This window comes from Peromyscus eremicus, chromosome 3 (assembly GCF_949786415.1).
Source record: "Peromyscus eremicus chromosome 3, PerEre_H2_v1, whole genome shotgun sequence".
NCBI classification, from domain to species: Eukaryota; Metazoa; Chordata; class Mammalia; order Rodentia; family Cricetidae; genus Peromyscus; species Peromyscus eremicus.
The window spans coordinates 98,533,470-98,555,387 of NC_081418.1; the positions used below are offsets into that span (position 1 = coordinate 98,533,470).

A 21,918-nucleotide genomic window follows, 5' to 3' on the forward strand; every position below is an offset into this window, starting at 1 on the left:
TATTTCTTAAATTTATAAACACTTCTGTTTTATACGTTTTTAAAATTTTATGATTCATTATTTTATATTACCGTTATGAATTCTCATTCCCTCTCTTTCACCCTTTCCTGTCACCTTGAGATGAAGGAGTTTTTTGGTTTTGGTATCTTGCCTTTTCTTAATAATAAAAGCTGTTGTTGATGTAACTCGAGCTTCAGATCTGTTGAAGTTGATGCTCCTTCTCGCTGGTGTGTCTCGTTCTCAAGGCTAACTTCTGACTCACTTGTAGGCGTAACTTTCCTCTTGCTAGGTAAGATTCGGGAAGGTGTTTCCCCATGTTTACCCTTCCCTCAGTTTTCAGAATCAATTTTTTTCAAAGAAAACAATTAGGATAATTTACTTCGGGGTGTTAGTTTCTGGGTTTATTAGTCTTGCTGATGGACTACCCTGTAATCCGTGTATTATACCCTCCTCCCCCAAAACTCCTGGATGTTCTTTCCCAGAAGCTTTTGGGACATTTTTCTTTATCTCAAATGTTTTTAAAAAATTATTAACGTGATATATCTGGGTATGAGTCATCTCTTTGATTCTGTAAGTGACTTTGTATAGTATCTAAGCCATTCTATCTGAAACTTAAACTTCTCCAAGCTAACACCTTTTTCTTCTATTATTTATCATTACACTCCTTTGATTTACTAATTAGCATTCTGATCTGCTCAAGCTCTCTTTTATGATATAAGTATGTGTTTAATCTTTTTTTTTCATTGTGTGTATGTGTGCGTTTGTGTGTGTGCACATGCATGTAAAGATCATAGAAGGACATTGGGTGTCTGTCTATTTTGCTCCAGCACTTTTTATTTAAATTTGTTGAGATTCTTTTTGTTTTTATGTGTATGGGTTTGAGACGGCCCTTTAATTAAACCTGGAGCTGGTTGCTTCAGCTAGTCTGACTAGCCGAAGAGCACCAAGCAACCCCGTCTGTCTCTGCTTTCACAGCACTGGGATTACAGGTGCATGGCAACATGCCTGGCTTTGTGCTTGCTGGGGTTCGAACTTGGGCCCTGATGCTTACATGGCGGGCACTTTCCTACCTGAGTCACTCCAGTCCCAGTCTGTGGTTTTACTGATGCTCTCTGAGCACGTTTCAGCCTGGTCCTGCAGTCACCACGTCATTGTTTGACTTTTTATGGCTGTCTACAGCACTCAGCTTTGTGTGCACTTTTTCCTTTGCATTTTTTCATCTCTGTGAATGCTTTTCTATCCCTAAACCTTCCATTTTAGAGACATGGTACCTTCATCATCAGTAGGGACTGGGATATTTCCCATGTGTACCTCCGTTTTTTCCTGTGAGTTTATTTCACAGATCCCTAAAATTGGCTCTTATCTTCCTGGCTGCTGAGATTTCCTCTGAGCCCAGAGAGGGAGAGAAGGGATTGGAATCAACTGAGTTTTCATCACTGAAAATGTTAAGATCACAAGATAAAGAAATTTGTGAATAGATAAGTAATGTTTTTAAATCCACACACCCTGCCCCTTGAGTAGAGACTCCGCAGTCATTCTGAAGAAGGAAGAAGCAGATGCCAGAAGCAGAGGGTCTGGTGCAAGTGGCAGATCACTGAGTTAGCTTTCCCTGCCACACACTGCAGGGTGGCTGGGTAGGGTGCCCTGTCCCACCCACCACTGGGTGACTGAGTTGAACCAATCCTGTGGCCCACCACGGGGTAGTTGGGTTAGGAGCCCTCTCCTGGCCCCTCACTGGATCCCTCCCGTTGAAGCTCAGGCCATTCTCCTTGTGACCTGGAGTGAAAGGATGTGCCTTCCTCTGTCTCAGCAGCTCTGTTTCCTGCAGGGATTCCAAGACTGGGCCTTGCCACGCCGCTCACTTACCTTCAGGCAGTGAAGCCCATTTGCTCGATCCCGGTAGTTTAGCTGCATCTGTGATGGTTTGGGAAGGGCAGTGAGGGTTAGATGCGTACTCGCAAAGGACTGGTTTGTACTGGAAATTTCACCTTTCTTCCAGACTTCACAAGATTCAAACACAGAGCCAACAAAGTAGCTGTGGGTCAAAGGACTATCATATCTTATTCAACCCACTGGCCTTGTTTTACTAGCGAGGAAAAGGAGTCCCAGAAGGACTTGGTTGTTTGTGCTGATCCATCCGTTTACTCGACATCAGACTTTATTCACAAATTTAAGATTTGAACTCAGTTATTTTTTCTCTGCTGCATTTACCCTTCTCAATCTACCTGTATCTACTGTGTGCTGCCTTCTGGTCTGTTGTCCGTGAGACGCTCACATGGAACCACATATGTGTATACATACAAATGTGTAGGGGGTGCCTACATATATTCTCTAATAAGGGCTTACCACGTGCCAGTAAATAGACTTTCTCCAGCTATTACAAGGGAAAATAATGACTACCTGTGGGGCTCTCTTTAGAACTGCATTCTTTATTATGTCGTGTTATAAGTGGGGATACCCAGGCAGAAAAGACTCACAGCAACTCTGCTATGTAACTGTGGGAACCTGGATTGGAGCCCAGGAACCATGGCCCTTGTGTCCTGTGTTTGGCGGCCATACTCGAGAATGCCCCACAATTTTACTGTTATGTACAGTTTGAAATTCAAGGAAAGAGGCTTACACAGTTCACCACCCAGTCCCCGCCTTCCTCAGGGAAACAGTTCCCTGAAGCCTGTGCACACGTCTCCTCATGGTCCTGAGAGCTCAGTGATCCCGAAAGGGAAGAGTCAGTGGGGGTGTGAGGAGGGTAGGCTGAAGGTCTTGCTGTTGCGTCAGCAAACAGAAGGGATGCCAAGAACCTGCAGCGTGCAGTGTGAGTGGAAATCCAGATCCTTCCTGTGTCCCTCTCCGGTGCTGCAGCTTGCTGTAGCACCTAACTCTGCCGTGCTCTGCAAACACCTCTTGGTTCTGGAGCAGAATGATTCCATGTTGCTATTCCGGAGAGACCGGGCTCTAAATCGCTTTTTAAATTTTAAAATAAGAGGGGAGGGGAGTCTTGGGAATTTAGTGTTGGGAAGAACTTGAATATACCTCCTTTTCTCTGTCTGTAAAATGCTGGGAGGATTCATGATGCAGACGTGCCATCGATGCTCAGTGAACAGTGGTTACTATCGTGAGTGCTTGGTGAACAGTGGTTACTATCATGAGTGCTCGGTGAACAGTGGTTACTATCGTGAGTGCTTGGTGAACAGTGGTTACTATCGTGAGTGCTTGGTGAACAGTGGTTACTATCGCCAGTGCTCAGTGAACTGTGGTTACTATCGAGAATGCTCGGTGAACAGTGGTTAACTATTGTGGTTGTTGCTAGGAGTTTTGATCAACAGCTAAGGGTCATCTCAAATCCTCCCTGGCAAACCCCACCTAATATCATCACAGCATGTCCAACAGCAAGTTCACAGTGAGTCCCAGATCTCTCTGGCTCATCCTTTTCTGAAGCATTGAACATTGGCAGTTCTATCCCTGCATAGAGGGATATAGGTGAAAAATACTTCTTCAGTGTAAGGCAAGATAAACGCTATTGTTTCCTTGCCTAATGGTTTTAGCAAGAGTTCTTCCTGAGAAGTATGCACAGGCCTTGTCTTCACAACAGGTTTGTCTACAATCTCCCAGCCTGAGTCACAGTAATGCTGAGTGGACAGAGTCCACCTTGGAGCCATGAGACAGATCCTCAGACATGCCTTTGTGGGCCAGTGTTTCCCGCTCTCCTTCTGGAATCGTGTCAATAGGAGAAAGTAAAATCGCCCTCTTGAACCCCAAGTTGTCATTGATATAGCAAGACATCGCCAAAAGCAAGACATTTCTTTCAAGTTTTTCACCTAAAAAAAATGTAATATGCCAATGTTTGCATTTATATAAAAGTTATAGTGGGTGGTTTTTCAAAATTTGGCAAACCATACTTTGGGGCGGGGACTGTAGTATGGCCCCCATGTCTTGGCTGCAATGCTCTGGTGTGCGCCAAATTTGGTACTGCAAATGAAATCGGGAGAATGACTGCCCAGAGCCTCCTTTCTAGGCTCTAATGTGGACTTGTCAGTGTCTGCTTTCTCCTGTGCCCACCACAGGATGTAGCTATGAAGCTACTATGAATTGGTGTGTGGGAAATGCCCATCAGAGATTCTAACACGTGACAGGTACTCAGGAAATGCCACTTGTCCCTCATGCTGTAAATGCATAAAGGACAAAGGAGGACAGGAACATTTCTGACGTCTGGCTGAAGGCAGGAAGACAGCATCCACATAGTCAGAGGAACCTGCGAATGACTGTGTCCCAAATCTTCCATCGCCAGATGCGTTATCCATGTACCACTGGCCCCAGCTGTGGCTGCATTCTCATATCTAGGGACAGGGGCTGAATCAAGGAATTTCTCTGCCCCACACCACCCCACACCCCACAAAATCCTGGTTACACCAGGCGGTGACACTGTCATCTGAGCTGTCAATCTTGCTGCAGTGGGGACCTGCTGAACCTCTGACAGGCCCTGAACACAACCCCAGGTTCCTCTTCTGCTGCTCATTCCCATGTCATACCTCTAGGCTTGTAAAATAGAATGTCACAGGGGACAGTTCCTGGGGACACAGTCTCTGTCTCCTTCCACAGAAAGAATTGCTGCCTTGAATTTAGAGTTTATCATCTCCATGAATGTGTGTACTTTTATATCCCCACAAACTATACTTCCATATTGAACTACTTATTTAATAATAAATTAACATGTGTTTGTGTAGCTAGAGTTTTCCTGCCTGGCCCACAGTCAGGACAAATCTCTCTCACCCGCCAGTCCCACAGTGGCTCAGACCTGACCAAGTAAACACAGAGACTTATATTGGTTACAAACTGTATGGCCATGGCAGGCTTCTTGCTAACTGTTCTTACAGCTTAAATTAATCCATTTCTATAAATCTATACCTTGCCACGTGGCTCGTGGCTTACCGGCATCTTCACATGCTGCTTGTCCTGGTGGCGGCTGGCAGTGTCTCTCTGACTCAGCCTTCCACTTCCCAGCTTTATTCTCCTCCTTGTCCCGCCTATACTTCCTGCCTGGCCACTGGCCAATCAGTGATTTGTTTATTGACCAATCAGCAACACACTTGACATACAGACCATCCCACAGCACTTCTCCTTTTCTTTTTTTTTTTTTTCAAAAAGGAAGGTTTTAACCTTAACAAAGTTAAATTACATATAATTTGGGAATTTGGGCGTAGCTTCTCTTACTACTTCTTGCTGGAGGGGGTGCTGTATCTTATGGGGATACAAAGAAAATTTTAGGATTATGGAATAGTTCATGAGGCTGTATTGTCTGAGCCAGTTGCCTTCAAACCATTCTGGATATTGGATCATCTGGGCCATGGTGTCATCGGAGACCTTTCAGGAGGTCTTGGCTGGTCAAACCTGATGTATCTTAATCTGGAACAAATCCATAGCCTTTGGCTTTCTGTGGGAACAAAAGCAGAGTCTCCTTTCCAAAGCAACACATCCTTACATCCAAATTTTGAAGTCAAGGGTATCTTTAAAATATACATATTGGTTTAACTCAACATCTTTTACGATCAAATGTTTTTCTGCAGTTAAAAATCCCAAAGACAACACAATCCAGATTCTCTGTGTAATATTCATCTTTATGTGGCTTATTTTTTATATTAATTTTACTGTCTCTTTAATGACTTTATTTTTTAAAACTATGTATTTGTTTATATAACTGTATATATCACCTTTTTGTCTCTTTCAAGCCTACATATATTTTACACACATTGTAAACTATTACATCTGAATCTGTCTTATTGTGAATCTATTGCTTTAAACTGCAGCAGCTGTGGCTGCTGGCTCCGCCCACCTCAGCTTCCCAACATGGGGGTGGTATGCTTACCGCCAGCTCTGGGAGCTATCAGTGGGTCTATGCTTTTATCCAAGCAGCGTGTAGCCCAGAAACCTCTTTTTTTTGTTTGTTTGTTTTGTTTTGTACTAGCAAAGGCTAAATCCACCACGCAGCTTAATGTGCCACTTGCAGAGGCCTCATTCCCGCCATACTGAAGGTCTAGCATGTATGCTAGGAACCTGCCAGTAGCTCAAACCGGCAGCTGCCACTCATTTGAGAGAGACAATTAGGAAGCTGTTTTTAACTCCATTTTAGAATCTTTTTTCTCAGTTTTTAGGTGGAAACTCTTGCCACCACGTTGGACACCATGTTTGTGTGTGTGGTTGTGTGTGTGTGTGTGTGTGTGTGTGTGTGTGTTGTATGTTGTGGGGGTGGCAAGCAGGATACACATGTGTATGTGGGACCACACCAGAGGTCAACCTTGGTGGTGGGGGGGGGTGTTCTCACTGGTATCTGGAACTCTAGCCAGTGCGCCCCAAGGATCCATCTGTTTCCACATCCCCAACATTAGGATTACACACACATGCTGCCATGCCTTTTTCCTTGTGTTCTGGGGATCAAACTCAGGGTCCTTGCCTGTGTAGCAAGCCCTTAATTAACTGCCATGCTTTTCTCCCGTGAGGGCTGGGCTGGACAGAAGCAGGGACTTTTCATGCTCTGTGATGGGGGAGGGGGTGAGTGAGTGGGTTGCTCAGCCAGGGCGTATCTTTGGCCTTACTAGTTGATCTTCAGAGGCAGTGTGGTGTGTGAGTTTAACGCCCACTGCGATTTGAGTTCTCAGTGCCCCACATCCCTCTAATTTTGTCTTTGCAAATCCTTCCTGCCCACACGTGCCTTGTGTGTTGGATTATCCAATACAGATCTAGCATACTTCTCCCCACACTCCCTCCAGCTCAGCCTTGCTACCGAATGTGGACAGAAAGGTACTATGTGTGGTCGAGAACTATAGCCCTAACTGTCGAGGTGAAAATTCTAGAAACAATGTGTAGGTTTTAAGTTGTGCTCATTTCTCAGCACTGTGGTGAGGTCTGGCAGCAGCCCTCTCTCTTGTCCCCGTGAGTCACTGTTTACCCAGTGCGTCCGTGCTGTGTACGTTACCCCTCCGTTGGCCACCTAGCTAGCAGCTGTCTCTGTCATGAGACGGCTGGAGTGGGACCATCTCGCTTTTGTTAAACTAGTTCTTGTTTTCTTTACTGTGGCCCCAATGGACTGGAATGGTGGCACTGGCTATCTGAATATTCCAAAGAGAAGATCCAAGACAAGAACAAATTCATCAGTGAGTTATGAAGACAAAAAGAAAATGTTACTAGTTTTCTTATCACACCCCAGACTTCAAAAGTTACAGTCCTGCTCACCGTGCACTGACATGGGAGGGTGGTGACTTTGAGGATGGCCAACTGGAACTGAAAAGATGCTCCAAGCAATAAGGATGTGCTATGCCAGAAAGCACCAAGCCTCTATGATGACTTCAGCAAGAGATCTCCTGGGGCCAGAGCCACCACACCTCACTGAAAGTAAGGATGACGTCAGAGACTGGACTGCAACTGTGAACATCACTGGCTGGGCTGGGCCTGCACACGTAGGACACGGCATGCACAGAGGACTCGGAGCGGTCTGAGGTTTCAGGGATCTCCTGGGGGTTGTGACGTTTCTCAACAGAAGTAAGGCGTCTGCTGTATTTTGGAATTTCATAAATATATAAATGAAGTATATTACAATAATAGCAAAAGATGAGAGTGAATGAAACTGATGTAAAGTATTTCATTATATGGGAAAAGGCATAAGATTAATAAAATAAGGATGTGTATTGAAATCCAGTGATCATCAGCTGGGGGAAAAAAAGGCAGATGATGAAGAAAGAGACACCGACAACAAATAGATGTGTTTCTAAAGGTGAATGGTGTTCGGTGAAGTATCAGGAGGTGCTTGATCAAACAAAAGAATGAAGAAGAGAAACAAAAGAACTGGACATTGCAGAAAAATAACAAGACAACAGACTTCATCCAAACTGTGCTGATATTTACATTAAACAGGAAGTGACCAGCGTATTTCAACCACAAGCCCGGGAATGCCACTCTAGAAAAAGCAGCAAGAGCCAGCCTATCAATAACCATGCTGAGTTTCCCTGACTATTCATGCAGCTGCGTTTCTCTAGAGGATGAACTGAGGAATGGCCTCAGGTGCACAGGGTAGTACATCTATGTTTTAGTTAGGGTTTCCGTTGTGGTGCTAAAACACCATGACACAAAAGCACCGTGGGGAGGAAAGGGTTAATTTCCTCTGAGCACTCTCAGGTCTTACTGGGATGGCTACGAGGAATCACAGCCAGAACTCAAGGAGGAGGCTGGAGGCAGGAACTGAAGCAGAGGCTATGGAAGAAAGTTTCCAATGACTTGTTCAGCCTCAGGACCACCTGCTCAGGGGTGGCACCATCCCCAGTGGACTGGGCCTTCTGACATTAATCAAGAAAACGCCCTACATACTTGCCTCCAGGGTGGAGGCATTTTTCTCAATTGAGGCATTGAGGCTATGCTTCCCAAATAACTCGAGGTATAAAAATAAAAATGAAAAACCAACCAGGAGCTGGGACATTCTCCGAAGGCTGGGAGACAGCATGCTGTCCTCTGAGGCTACGACATTTGAAGAGGGCAAACCCAGAGAACAGAGCCTGGGTATTGTGTTTGCTGATGTCTCCCAGGGTAAAGCGAGTCTCCGAGCCAAGTGAGAAGCAGTGTGGTGAGGGACAAGAGAGCAGGGGTACCCGGAGGTTGAGGACATTGTTACACACAAGTCCACATGACTCACAAGAGACGCATGGAATAAATACTAGCAACAAGCTAAGGGAAAGAATAGAAAACATGCGTTGTATAAACATTAATCATAAAACTTGGGATAGCAATATTAACATTACACAGAGTAGACTCCCAAACAAAAACTGTTTACTAGGCAAAGTCTGAAGACCATGATTTCAAAGGCAACCTACCAATGAAGAAGAAAGCAGAGAGGAAGTTAGACCGTGTTGCCAGCTGAACCACAGTGATACCCAGGAATCGGCAGTTGGGAGACAGGCAAGGTCAGTGTGTGGGAGGAGATGGGAAACAGCAAAGGTGTCTGTTAGAAGAGAAGTATAAAGGGTTTAACAACAGTTAACTACCCCTTCTGTTTTCTGAAGCTAAAAAGCAAATACTTGCCAAACTCAAAGTAAACAGGAAAAAAAAGTAAACATTCTGAGTTGAGAATTTTAAAAGAATGAACTGATAAACATTTGATGAGAGTGGAGAGAAAATATAACTTATAGTTATTATCAGTATGAAAAGAGGATCTTGCTTTGGAGATAAGATACAAGGGGATACTGCCCTTTCTAGAAATGAGCTCAGTAATAGACTGGAAAAGCCTTTCTTGAGCAAGCTCTTCATCACTCATCATCTTGACCAACCCTCCATAGATGCCTGAAGAAGCCGTGATCTTGTGCATTATAAGCAAATTATTACCATTCACTTAAAACTCGATGGTGCAGAGTAACTGCAGAATGTCCTGACCTGTGTGCGTCTGTTAGCCATGCTGCAGCCACAGGCCACCGGAAATGTTGAGAGCTTTGCTGGGTAAGTGAGGTCCCAGAGCCACCAGCTATGGAGCATTTGGGAAAAGTCTGGTTCTACAGACGCTCCTTCATAGGGAGCCACGACATTGACAGTGCAGACCTCATGTTGGGTTGTCTCTGTGTGGTGGAGGTTATTTTTACAGAACAAAAAAATGTGATGGACATAGCATAACCCTGAGGAGGATTTCCCAGGGGAGACATGGGAAGTGCGTCCTGATGTGCATATGTGTGTTGTTCCTTTAATGCTTTCGTCAGCAAACATTATCAAAACACTGCAGCATGACCATGACCCCAGAAAGTCATCCTCAAGTCCACAGGGCCCTGTGACTGATTCTTCTCAGCACCACCGTGCAGATCACCGTTCTGCTGCACGTATGGATTTGCTAGGCACCAACGCATCGATGTGTGGGTGGGTGATGCACGGAAGTTGGACTCTCTCATCTCACAGCTGTCCGTGCTACACCCATCATCAAGTGTTATGTGTTGCAAAAGGAACACGAGATGTGCGGCTTGAAAATCCCCAGCTTCTCAGTGGGAACACTGGCAGACAGAGAAACCACCAAGGGAAACAGGACATTTTAATAACAGCCTCTTATGTAGGAGTCCCAGCCTCTCGTTTCCCAGGAAGTTAATGTTGCACTGATAATTGAATTTCCAGAGAGCTCATCATCCTATAAAGCTCTGGCTCCCTACTCCTTAGGTTTCCCAGAAGACATAAGGACTCGGCCCCTTAGTGCCAGCCCTCCCAGTGTCAGAACAGGCCCCCCATTCCCAGGCCACTGTCTCTTTTCAGATTTCTAGATGTTGTGGGTACTTAGAGAAGGGCACCGAGCGGTGAGGTAGGTAACAAAACAGGTGACCAGTTAAAAATCAGGGAAGTTCGTAGAGACAAAGGGAGGGAAGGAGAGAGAGAGAGAGAGAGAGAGAGAGAGAGAGAGAGAGAGAGAGAGAGAGAGAGAGAGAGAGGTGCTAAGAGCACTAGCTCGAGAAAATCATCTTTGTAAAGGAAAAGAAATGGGCTTAGAAGAAAAATTCCCCCGTTTCCATACTTTATTTGGCAGAAGAGAAACACGGTAAAGCCAAGGAACCTTCTTCACACCCCCAACATGCTATTTTTTAAGCTTTCTTTTTAAAGCTCCATGTTAACATAATATTCCAGTTTTAGTGCTACCAAGAATATTCCAGGCTTTACTAGTCCATGACCAAAGAACAAGATCACCTTTAATTTTAAGTTTAAAGTAACGAGTTTTGCCAGGACATCTTCTTACTTGCAATAACACGCCTTAGTCATATGTTTCCTTCATTGTGCTTTCTGATTTTCCTACCCCCTTTACCCCCTTCCATAACCCTAACACCCCACATTGTACTGTGTCCAACTTTTTCTCCTCCAGCTTCCACATAGGAGCGAACACACACAATATTTATCTTTCTGAACCTAGCTTATTTCACTTACCATTGTAATGTCTATTTCTGCCCATTTTCTTGGTCATGATAGCTGTTCTTTTCATAGTTGCATATATGTACCACATCTTCTATGCACATCCATCTCTTGGTGGACATCTGGACTGGTTCCCTCTCCTGGATATCATGAATGGGGCAGCCATACGTGTGGCTGTGCACGTATCCCTGTTGCAGGCTGACTGAATTCCTTCAGGTGTTACCCAGGAGTGGGACAGCTTTGTCACCGGCAGTTCTTTTCAGGTTTTGGAGGAACTTTGTACTGATTTCCACGGTGGCTTCAGCAGTTAAAGTCCCACTGCGGTGGAGAATGGCTCCTCTTTCCCGCATCCTCACTGGCATTGGTGATTTTCTTGGGAAATAACCATTCTAGCTGTGGTGAGATGGAATATCAATGTAATGTCATTTGTATTTTCCAAGTGGCTGGGGTTGTTGGACGTTTTTTTGAGTATGTCTTGGTCTTCCGTATTTCTTCATTTGTAAAGGTCGTTTGCCTGTTTGTTGATTGAATTATTCGTTCTTTGGTGTCTTGTTGTTGCTGTTCTTTACGCATTCTAGATATTAATCTATTCTCCACTCTTAGGCTTTCTCTTTGTTCGGTCGTTTCCTTTGCTGTGAAGATTTTTAGTTTCATACAACCCCATTAGCCAGTTCTCATTATTATTTCCTGAGATGTCGAAGCCCATTTCAGAAGGTCTCTGTCTTGCTTATGCTGAAGTGTTTTGCCTCTTCCTTTGGTAATTTCAGAGTTTGGGGTATTACAATCAAGTCAGTGAGTCAATGAAGTCATTTGGGGTTGATTTATGTATCAGGCAAGAGGTGGGAGTCAAATGACATCCTTCTGTATGTGGATAACCCATTTCCCAACATCGTTTGTGGAGAGGCTGTCTTCCATCTCCAATGTATATTTAAGATTTATTTTCTTTTTAGTTATATATGTGGGAGGTGTGTGCACATGAATGCAGATGTCCTAGAATGGGACATTAGATTCCTGTGAGCTGAAGGTATAGGTTATTGTGAGCTACCTGATGTCAGCGCTAAGAAATCAAACTCCGAACTCTTAACCAGTGAGCCATTTCTCTGCCTTCCATTGTATGTTTTGTTGTTGTTGTTGTTGTTATTTGTTTATTTTAACACAGTAAATAATCAGGTGGCTGTAGCTATGAGGGTTTGTTTATGAATCTTCTGTTGTTTTCTATTGGTCTATGTGTCTGTAAGTGTCCCTATGGCTCTGTAGAATAGTTTGAGGTCAAGTATTGTAGTCCTCCAGCATTGCTTTTTTTGCTCAACGTTGTTTTAGACTCCCAGGATATTTTCTGTTTGTGTATTTTAGGATTGTTTATTTAGATTTTATTTAGATTTCAACACCCAATCTAATTTTCAGAGAATAGTCTTCGTCCCCATGGGTGCCCCTCCTCCCAGCTATTTTGAAGGACCATGGGGCTGCTATCTCTGTGTGCTCAGGCACAAACTGATTTCCCATCCCCATCTCTACTGCTGGGAACTCATGAACTGCCAATCCACAGGACAGAGTTCTGCCAGGTGGTGACTGGTACCTGCCCCATCCCTGCACCTCCTGTGGCCTTGTTGGCGTATACCATTCTTGTCTTTATCTCTTTTACTGAAGTATGTATTATTTTTTTCTTTCTCATCAAACAACACAGTTGGAATTGTGCGTTTTGACAGAATGTTGACATATTGGAGGTGGTGGAAGAACCACAGTACACAGAACAGCTTCCATCCACTTCAAGGGCCCAGACCTGTCCTAGGGCCAGTGACCGGGCCCACTTCAGCCTGGCCTTCCTCCGCATGGCCACGTGAGGCTCCTGTCTTCCTGGGATGACTGACGGTGGTGGTACCTGTTCCTCACCCACTTCACAAGAGTCTCCTGAAAGTCTGTTCAGTTCCAGTCACAAAACCTAGAAGACATAGCAGGGGCTCAAACAGACCTGGCCCATGGAAGGGTCAGGCTATAGAGGTTGCTGACACCGAGGGCCTCTCAAAGCCAGGAGCCCGAGAAGACCAGTGCAGCTAAGGCAGGGGCAGTGGGGGCAGACAGTGAAAGGTGAGGTTGGCCAGGGCGGCAGTGGCCACACCTGAAGCTATCTCAAAGCCACGGGGAGGTACCTCGTGTACAGTGACTTGTTATGGGAGGATCTTGAGCAGAGGCAAGAATGGTATGATTTGATCTTCATTTAAGACTCTGGCAGCCTCACCCAGAGTGAGTGGAAGTGGAGGTTGAGGGGCAGGTGCTATCCCAGAGGCCTTTGCGAGGTCAGATGGTGGTGCAGCCCCTGCTGCTGTCCGGGTTGGGTGTGGATCCATTTCCAGATATTTTGGGAGGTAAACCAGCACAGTTGGCTGATGAGTCAGGCGGTGATCCAGGTAGGCCTCCAGTTCTTGAGGCCACCACGGGCAGCTGGGTTGTGATGGGACAGCCAGGTAACAGTCTGCATCTTTCCCAATGTTTAAGTGACATGGTGTTGAGTAGTCCACTTGAAAGCAGCAACAGAGGGGACCTTTGCCATTAAAATGTCCCAACAGCCTGGCGATCCCCTGCCCCCAACCCCAACCAGGCCTCCTGTCACACCAATTTTCATGCAGGATTAGTGTTTTTCATTAGAATTTCAACCCAAACAGCTGCTGGGATAAACAGGTGGTGTTTCATTCATTGGCTCAGCCCTTCAAGAAACAGCTTGTCAGCGCAGCTAACAATAGGACCTCTAGGATCCAGTCTCATCCCTGCCACTGGCTAGTTATGAGATCTTGGACAGGTTCCCGGGGCTTTTGTGGATTCAGTGTCCTTAGCTGTGGAACTGAAGGGTCATCACAAGGCTTGAGTGCCTGGGGACATCATATCGTGGATACTCAGTAGAACCTGTCTGTGGAGAGCTCCTAGCCTGTGTATGCAGAGGCAGCACCTTTGACTTCCAGTCTCTTCTCTCTCTCTCTCTCTCTCTCTCTCTCTCTCTCTCTCTCTCTCTCTCTCTCTCTTGCCCTCTTTGAGCCCAAGTTTTATCTCTTTGATACAGGGACAATAGCACCCACATTGAGAGGTTATCGGGAGGCAAAATCAGCATCTTTGAGATGGGCTTGGTGTATCATGTTCCCCAGGAATGTTAGTCTCTTCCGACTTGAAGGCTCTTTCTCCGGCATAGCACAGTGCTACTGCAGAGCTAGGAACATCAATGTGGGCATCTTACCCTCCAGAGAGAGTAGTCTGCAAGACTCCACATGGCTCCAGATGCCACTCTAGCTCTCTCCCATCCTCTGTCCCACTTCCTCTTCCTACTCTCACTGTCACCTTGCCCAAACAGGAACAGCACAGAGGAACAGCATACAGGCATCAGCCACCAACTGTTCCTGCTTGTATGAGAAGTATGGATCCCATGTGCTTTTCTGCTTTCGAAGCTGACTGTGCTGTTTCCTTTGGCACGGTTTCCTTTGGCATCGTTTGCTTGGATTCCTCCCAGCTTCATCCCTAGGGTGGCCTTTCCCTGCTTTCTACTGGTTTCTTGGTGCTCATCACTCTCTGGCTCACATAAGCCATTTGTGTCTTCACCTGTGTGGCTGGGTGTCCCATTAGGAGCAGGGACATTTTAAGGCTCGTTTCCAGTGTAGATAGAAAGCTTTGTCCACGTTACTAAAGAGGGAAATCTTAAAAGCAAGTGGAGATCCTTGTGATAGGTTCCTGACATTGTTGAAATCTAACTCATCCTGCTCTAGCTGTGGCTGACCCTGGGTGGATAATGTAACACAAAGACTTGCCCGCTGGTGGGTTTGGGGAGCTATTGGAGCAATACAGCACACACATGGAAAGCAAACGGGTGCATATAACTGTCACCAGCAAGGTGAAAATATTCTCATGAGGCTAACAAGATACTTTTGTGTTTTAGGGAGCAGATCCGACAAGGCCTAGAAGAACTCCAGAAAGTTCTGCCAGGAGGAGACACTTACATGCATGAAGGATTTGAAAGGGTAATTTCAAGACAGTTTTAAACTCTCTAGTATAAAGCATCACATTGGAATATCAGCATAGAGATGGCTGGTGAGATGAAGCATTTGTGTTAAGGGGACTAATAACGCCTAATGATAAGAGAGCACAGTTTCCCCCCATAAGGTCACTGACAACTACCTTCAAATGCACTAAGGGAATGCATTTCCTCCTTAACTGATACTCACAAAGGGTTTGTTAGCCAGTACTTAGATGTCACTCAGGAACTGTGCCACACACAAGTCACCTCAATTCCCAAAATGTCCTTTGTGGCTGGCAGCCACAATGGCCGAGATGGAATTTCAGTACCTTTGGCTTTAAGGGAAATCTTTCCAAGACTCTGAGAAGATCTCCACCCATGTCAACAGTTAGCTGACTCAAGCGTGAGAATCACTTTACCTGAATATCAGCACTGGCATTTTGAGTGAGACCTGGGCAAGTCACATGAAGAATAGAGACAGCCCTGGCTGCAGACGAGCAGCAGCTCCTCAGACCCCCGTGCATGCTACTAGACTGGCAAGCAGTGCTGTGTGGCTAACGGTCTAATGACTTCTCCGTGTGTTTTTCAGGCCAGTGAGCAGATTTACTATGAAAACAGTCAAGGTAAGATTGTCCCATAAAGCCACACTATGAAGTGTCTCATCTCTCCATGTTTGTTTCTGAAAGAGGCTTTTTACACTTCAAAGTACATGTGTGACATGGTCCATAAACCCTGTACATTCATTTTATCACAAAGAAGAAATATGAAGGAAAGCCTAGAAAGGTGGCTTATATCAAGTCAAATTCTACCATGCTGTGCCAGGACACATTATATAAAAACAATTAAGATCCCATTATGGCTACAGTCTGTAATTTACATGAATAGTTTTGCATGATGAATTCATTAAATTAATAAGTACTTGGATGGACTAGTAAGGTCTTGGATTTTTTTTTGTCTTGTCTCTCTCTGAGCTCCTGTGGTTGAATCTGATATTTAGATCAAGTGTGACTTAAATGTCCCTTCACTTTATTAAGTATGCTTAATAAAGTCCTCAGAAAGAGAAATATAATAATCATCATATTCTGGTTACTCTTCGTCTCCCTCATGGAGAACATTCCAGTATGTCACACTTGTCTCTTCGACGAGATTCCCTATAACTGTAGGGACTTTCCTACTAATAGCCACTTCCTGTTTGATTGTAATTAAACCGCTACAAATAGGGTAGGCCCCAAACTTGCCGAGCAAAATCAATTATAAGTGCTATTACTGGAAATCTAAATAACATTGGAAGAATTCCAGACGATTTTGCCAACAGCTATAACATTTCTGGGCAGCTAGTAAATTCTGATAAATATTATGTTTTGGCAAACTGTCTTCCAAGTGTGGTGTATGTGGTCAGCTATGGCATTCAAGAAGGACCAATGCAGTCCAAGTGCGGAATTCGCCCCAGGCCTGGTGACCGTTGGTCATTGGAGCTGTTTGCCGTGACTGACTGGTTCAGCAGCCATGGCACTAGGTCGGTCTATATGTTGAGATGAGGCTGAGAAATCCAGAAGTCTGACCCCACAAAACTCATGCTGGAGTCACTTCCACACCCCAAAACAAGATCGGGGATTCTCACCGTGTTCATTTTCAGTGATTGAACTTATAAAAAATAAAATCTCAAGGATGAGTGGGGGTGTCCTTAGGTACAGGACAAGTGAGGGGGTCTCTGTGGGGGTGTCTTGGGGTACAGGACAAGAAAGAGGGTCTCTGTGGGGGTGTCCTGGGGTACAGGACAAGTGAGGTGGTCTCTGTGGGGGTGTCCTGGGGTACAGGACAAGTGAGGGGTGTCGGCTGTTTTTGAACAGGATACAGGACAGCGAGTGTCATCATCGCACTGACGGATGGAGAACTGCATGAAGATCTCTTCTTCTACTCAGAGAGGGAGGTGAGTAGCAGCCACTGTGTCTCAGTGTGGAAAGAGAACTGGGCACGCAGCTCAGAGCTAGAGTGTGTAGTGTGTACCTGACATGCGCGAGGAGACCAGGGCCTTTCTCTGACCTGACCCTGCTCTGTATTCAGGCAAAACAATAGTCATTCTTGGTAAAACCTGAATGGGAGTGTTTCATATGTAAAAATAATCATAATAATTCATTTTAAAGTGAATTTTCATGTCTCACACATGGTAAATGTTTTTTCCTCCTTTCGAAAGAAATCTACTATGCCTTTACTGAAGATACTGTATTACTTTAGCAGCTTAAAAAGTGTCATATATCAGTTTTAAACAAAAAAAATATTGGTACCAGTTTTCTTCCTTTTTCCCTCACATTTTCTACTAAAACAATAGAGGAGAAAGGGCTTCTTGGGGTACATAAAAGCCAGTCAGCCAGGGTGACATTCAGATTCTCAGTCCAGACGGGCGGTGGTGGCGCATGCCTTTCATCCCAGCACTCAGGAGGCAGAGGCAGGCAGTTCTCTGTGAGTTCGAGGCCAGCCTGGTCTACAGAGTGAGATCCTGGACAGCCAGTGCTACAAAGAGAAACCCTGTCTTGAAAAACAAACAAAACAAACAAGCAACAACAACAACAACAACAACAACAACAACAACAACAACAAAACCAACGCGAAACAGATCCTCCATCCCGGAAACCGAGCTGTGCAGAGGCGGTGGAGCACTCTTTCTAGTCTCCTGTGTTTCTCCTCCTCTCCCTTTTCGAAGGCTTGTCTTTACTGTATCTTTAAAAGGGTTTTAAAAAACATTTCTTTTCTGTGTATGAGCATTTTGTCTGCATGTATGTATATGCACTGTGTTTGTGCCTGGTGCCTGTGGAAGTCCAAACAGGATGCCAGATGCCCTGGAACTGGAGTTAAGGATGGTTGTGAACCACCATGTGAGTGTGGGTGCCCTCAGAGGCCAAAGACATTGAATGCCCTTGGAGCTGGAGTCCCAGCTGGTTGTGAGCTGTCTGATGTGGGTGTTGGGAATCAGATCGGGGTCCTCTGGAAGAGCATTGCACACTCTTAACTGGTGAGCTGTCTTTCCAAACCTCCTTTCCATTTCTTTATGCTTTCAAAACTTATTCCCCAAGAGGAGGGACTCCCAAGGCCTCACCCCCTACCTGAGGAGCCATTGGCAGTTAATGGCTGTTTGGAGAGGATGTTATTTTTCTTCAGAGGTGTGGTCACTGGTAGGTGGCCTAGGTCCTGGTGGATGAGCCCACAGATAGACTGAAGTCTTATTACAGACACAGGCTCACTCAGGCCAAGGCAGAAATTCACAAAGAAGGACAAAGATACAAAGTGGGGGTGAGGCAGAAGTGGGAGACATAAATGGCAGCATTGCAATTCCCTGGGTCTTTTGACCACTGTTTAATTTAAATTGAACTCCATCCACAAGTGTGAAGTAGTGTGTTTGCTTATTCTGAGCTTGGACTTGGCTACGCTCTAGAAACACACGAGAGACGAGGCACAGTTGCTGGGCTCTTCCATGAAACACTTTCCTTTCTTGCTTCTCCCATGAGCACAGGCCTGGCATGGGAAATGCAAGCTAACATGACAGAGGCCCTGAGAATCTGGGGAATAATACGCTTCTGTATCTAAACTTAACACTATGTGATGGAATGTGAAGCGGCTTATTTAGGCACCGAATAACTGTCAAATAAAGTAAAAGCCCTAATAAGGAAAGAATTGAAATAAAACAAATGAGGAGCGTGAGGGGCTTAAAGTAGACGTTAGCTGGAAGCAATTTTAGGTATGGCACATACAGACTTGGAAAGCACTCAGTGCCCTGATGCCAACAGAGGAAAGCGTTCCCAGAGAAGATACAAAGACCATGAACCCTCCCTTCTCCATGACTCCCCAGAAAGCCTGGCTAGAGGAGAGGCATTCTGGAGGTGATGGAGATGAGGTGAGGGCTAGACTGTGTCTCTAGGTTCATCGCATTCTGAACGCAGCAGGAAATATTTCCGACATAAAGAAGAAAAGACCTGTTCTGTCCCTTCTCAAAGTCAAGTGTGGGAAACAAGTGGGTTTGACTTCTCCTAAAGGGAGAAATTACAACTCAAATCAGTATGCCTATGTTGGGCACTTCATACGTATTGTTCGTTATTTGTTGAGTGCCTGCTCCATGTGCTGAGGAGTTCCTGTGTTCTAGCCTGAAACACAGGAAATCTGGAAAACAAATACCAAAGCAAATCAAAACCCCTTTAATAAGTCAAATGTAACATTAAGCCAAAACCTGGATATTTTTCTGTATGTTGCCTTCTCAGTGTAGAAAAGATCCTGGCTGCCTGTTCAAATGTGGACTTACCTACCATCAAGCCACTTTGCTCCATGGCAGTAGAAAGGTCTGGTTCATAAAGATGCTGAGTAGAGGAGCATCACAGTACCAGTGAGCTCTGCACAGATGACCACAGTTAATTCCCCAGACACTTTACAGAGTGAAGCCAAGCATCCACCCAGGGATTTCTGGTGCCAAAGGCCACATGCTTTTGTCATGCTGTGTTGTCATCCCACCTCCAAAAGAAAGTATGCCAATAAATCCTACTTAGAGCAAAGGTGGACGTCTTTTCTGGGTGTGTCATGAGGTTTATCTGCCCCTGTCATTCTCCTTCCTCCCACATCCTTCCAGAGCTGTCTGTCACTGAAGTCTGCTTTGGTGGGTGTCCCCTAAGCTAACCACTGCCCTCTGGTCCACACGCTTTACATAAGCCTTTGATGGTCACTAGAGTTTGGGATCTAGACTGCTCCTTCACCGTGTCACCTGCCACAGCGCAGGTGCTCAGGAAACACTTCATGGTTGACAGCAGTCTTGAAATCAAGGGGGAGATACTTGCTTCTCCGTCTCTCTTTAATCTCCTTTGTCTCCTCACACAGGCTAACAGATCCCGAGACCTTGGTGCCATCGTTTACTGTGTTGGTGTGAAGGATTTCAATGAAACTCAGGTATGAGCCTGGATCTCCTCCTGTTTGGAAATGGGCTGAGCTCAGGAGTGATGGACACAAGTTCATTCAGCATAGAGGGGCATCTGTGGAATACATACTCCTCAATAGGATGTTACTCTGGGAAGCTAAGCAAGAAGAAACTGAGCTGTATGGAGAATTTGACATCATCTTTTGAGGTTTCTGGGGTCCTAGCACGGACCACCCAGGACACATCTCTTTTGTTTAACTTTCTAGGTAACATTAAGTCACCAAGGTGTCAACACGGGTCTCAATTCATTTAGAAAACTTTCTAAAATTTTTAATTTGACAAGTACAATCTTCTTTTTCAAGTGACAGATGTTCTTTGTTGCTTATTAAAAATGTAATGTATTTTTTCAATACAAAAATGTAGGAATAATTGGAGAAGTGTGCCCAGAAGTAGATACCTGCTAACATCCTAAATAAGACTTCATCCATGTGGCTCACTGTTGCTTTTGATACAGTGGCACAGTATTCTCAGTAAGTTACTGAGTGAATAAAATAGGATTGCAAAGTAGTGAGAACAGTACCTGCCCACTTTTAGAACAAATGCACAAGTATTTGCATTGAAAAAATACAACAGTCTATACATACCCAACAGTCTATATATACCCAACAGTCTATACATACCCAATTGCCAATAAGAACAAACTACAGATACATAGGTGGAGATCTGTTATGAACAGACCTTGTTTTTCTTTCATTTTAACTTTTATATTTTTCCTAAGTTTTTTATAATGAGTATGTTACTTTTGCAGTCAGTAAAAACAATGAAAAACTATTTTAACACTGGCATGGCCTCTGTGGCAGTCCCAGAACTGTGAATGTTGAGGGTCCCTGGTCAGCTGCTCCTTGTCTTCTGTCTCCTGCTTCATGAAGCAGAGAAAGCAACGGGACCGTCCCTCGTGGCATTTGGGGTGAAAGGTGGGGCCCCTTTTACCAACCTGCTGCCACAAGAATGCCTGAATTTGGTTCTGAAGTTGCTTTGAGAGGATTCAAGTCTGTTTGATTTAGATAAAAATCACCAGCAGATATTTGGGTGGGAAACAAGCCGGCGGCCCCCAAATCTACAAATACATCACCCCCAAGCGGTGTGTTTACCCAGCTGAGCAGTCTTACCTCTGCTCCCAAGAATGAAAAGATTCAAATAAATATATGCTGGAGCTGCTGCCACCCTCAGCCTGCTGCAGGGGTCCCTGGTCAGCCCGTTACTGCCCAGGGCCATCAGTGAGGAGGCCCTGAGCCTGGTGAAGGCTCCAGATTCCTCTGGGTTCTGACATAGATGCCCCAACCCCGTGCAGTACAATAGTAACTTCCCCAAGTCTCCCACGTCCACGCCTGACACGTCTCTGTTCGTGTTTGTGTGTCTGTCTGTTCTCAGCTGGCTCGGATTGCAGACAGTAAGGACCATGTGTTTCCTGTGAACGACGGCTTCCAGGCTCTTCAGGGCATCATCCACTCAGTGAGTACGGGCTTCTGAAAGGCCAGTCTGCTGCAGTTAAGAAGGATCTCTCTCTCTTCTCTCTCTCTCTCTCTCTCTCTCTCTCTCTCTCTCTCTCTCTCTCTCTCTCTCTCTCTCTCCCTCCCCTCCGCCCTCCCCCGCCATACACGCCCCGTTGTTTCTCTGCTTGAGAGAACATTCCTTCACATATCTTTTTGTCTACTATGTCCTAGGTCTGCCTGCAGCCTTTCAAACACATTTCTTTTCTTTCTCTTCTGCCAACTCCATCCTACAAGTTGAAGAGGACCCTGCCCTGGTAGCAAGCCAAACCACAGGCAGTCTCTGCTCTCAGAGTCTGCACTTGGCTGATTCCCAGCCTACCCAGCCATGACTAAACAGAACTGCTCCCAGAGACATGACACCTTGTTTTGTAAAAAGCATCTAACTCATAAATTACAGATTAAACACTTACAAAGCAAAAATCAGGTAGGAGTTCCACTTGAGGTTCCAGTCAGCTGTGAGATCATTCCCAAACACTCCACTACAGTCAGCCAAGGTGGATCCCAAAACCTGTGCACCAGGAATGCTATTAGAACATTGATGTCTATAAGCAGAAGTTTTGAGAATTATA

General features: G+C 45.2%; 1 protein-coding gene across 1 annotated transcript in view; it reads left to right on the forward strand.

Moving 5' to 3' along the window:
* Positions 1-21,918, forward strand: part of Antxr1 (ANTXR cell adhesion molecule 1) — a 169,569-nt gene that overhangs the window by 39,231 nt on the left and 108,420 nt on the right. The window contains 5 exon segments of the mRNA XM_059257085.1: positions 14,825-14,906; positions 15,492-15,525; positions 16,753-16,832; positions 19,760-19,828; positions 21,228-21,308. Coding sequence (XP_059113068.1) covers positions 14,825-14,906; positions 15,492-15,525; positions 16,753-16,832; positions 19,760-19,828; positions 21,228-21,308 — 346 coding nt within the window.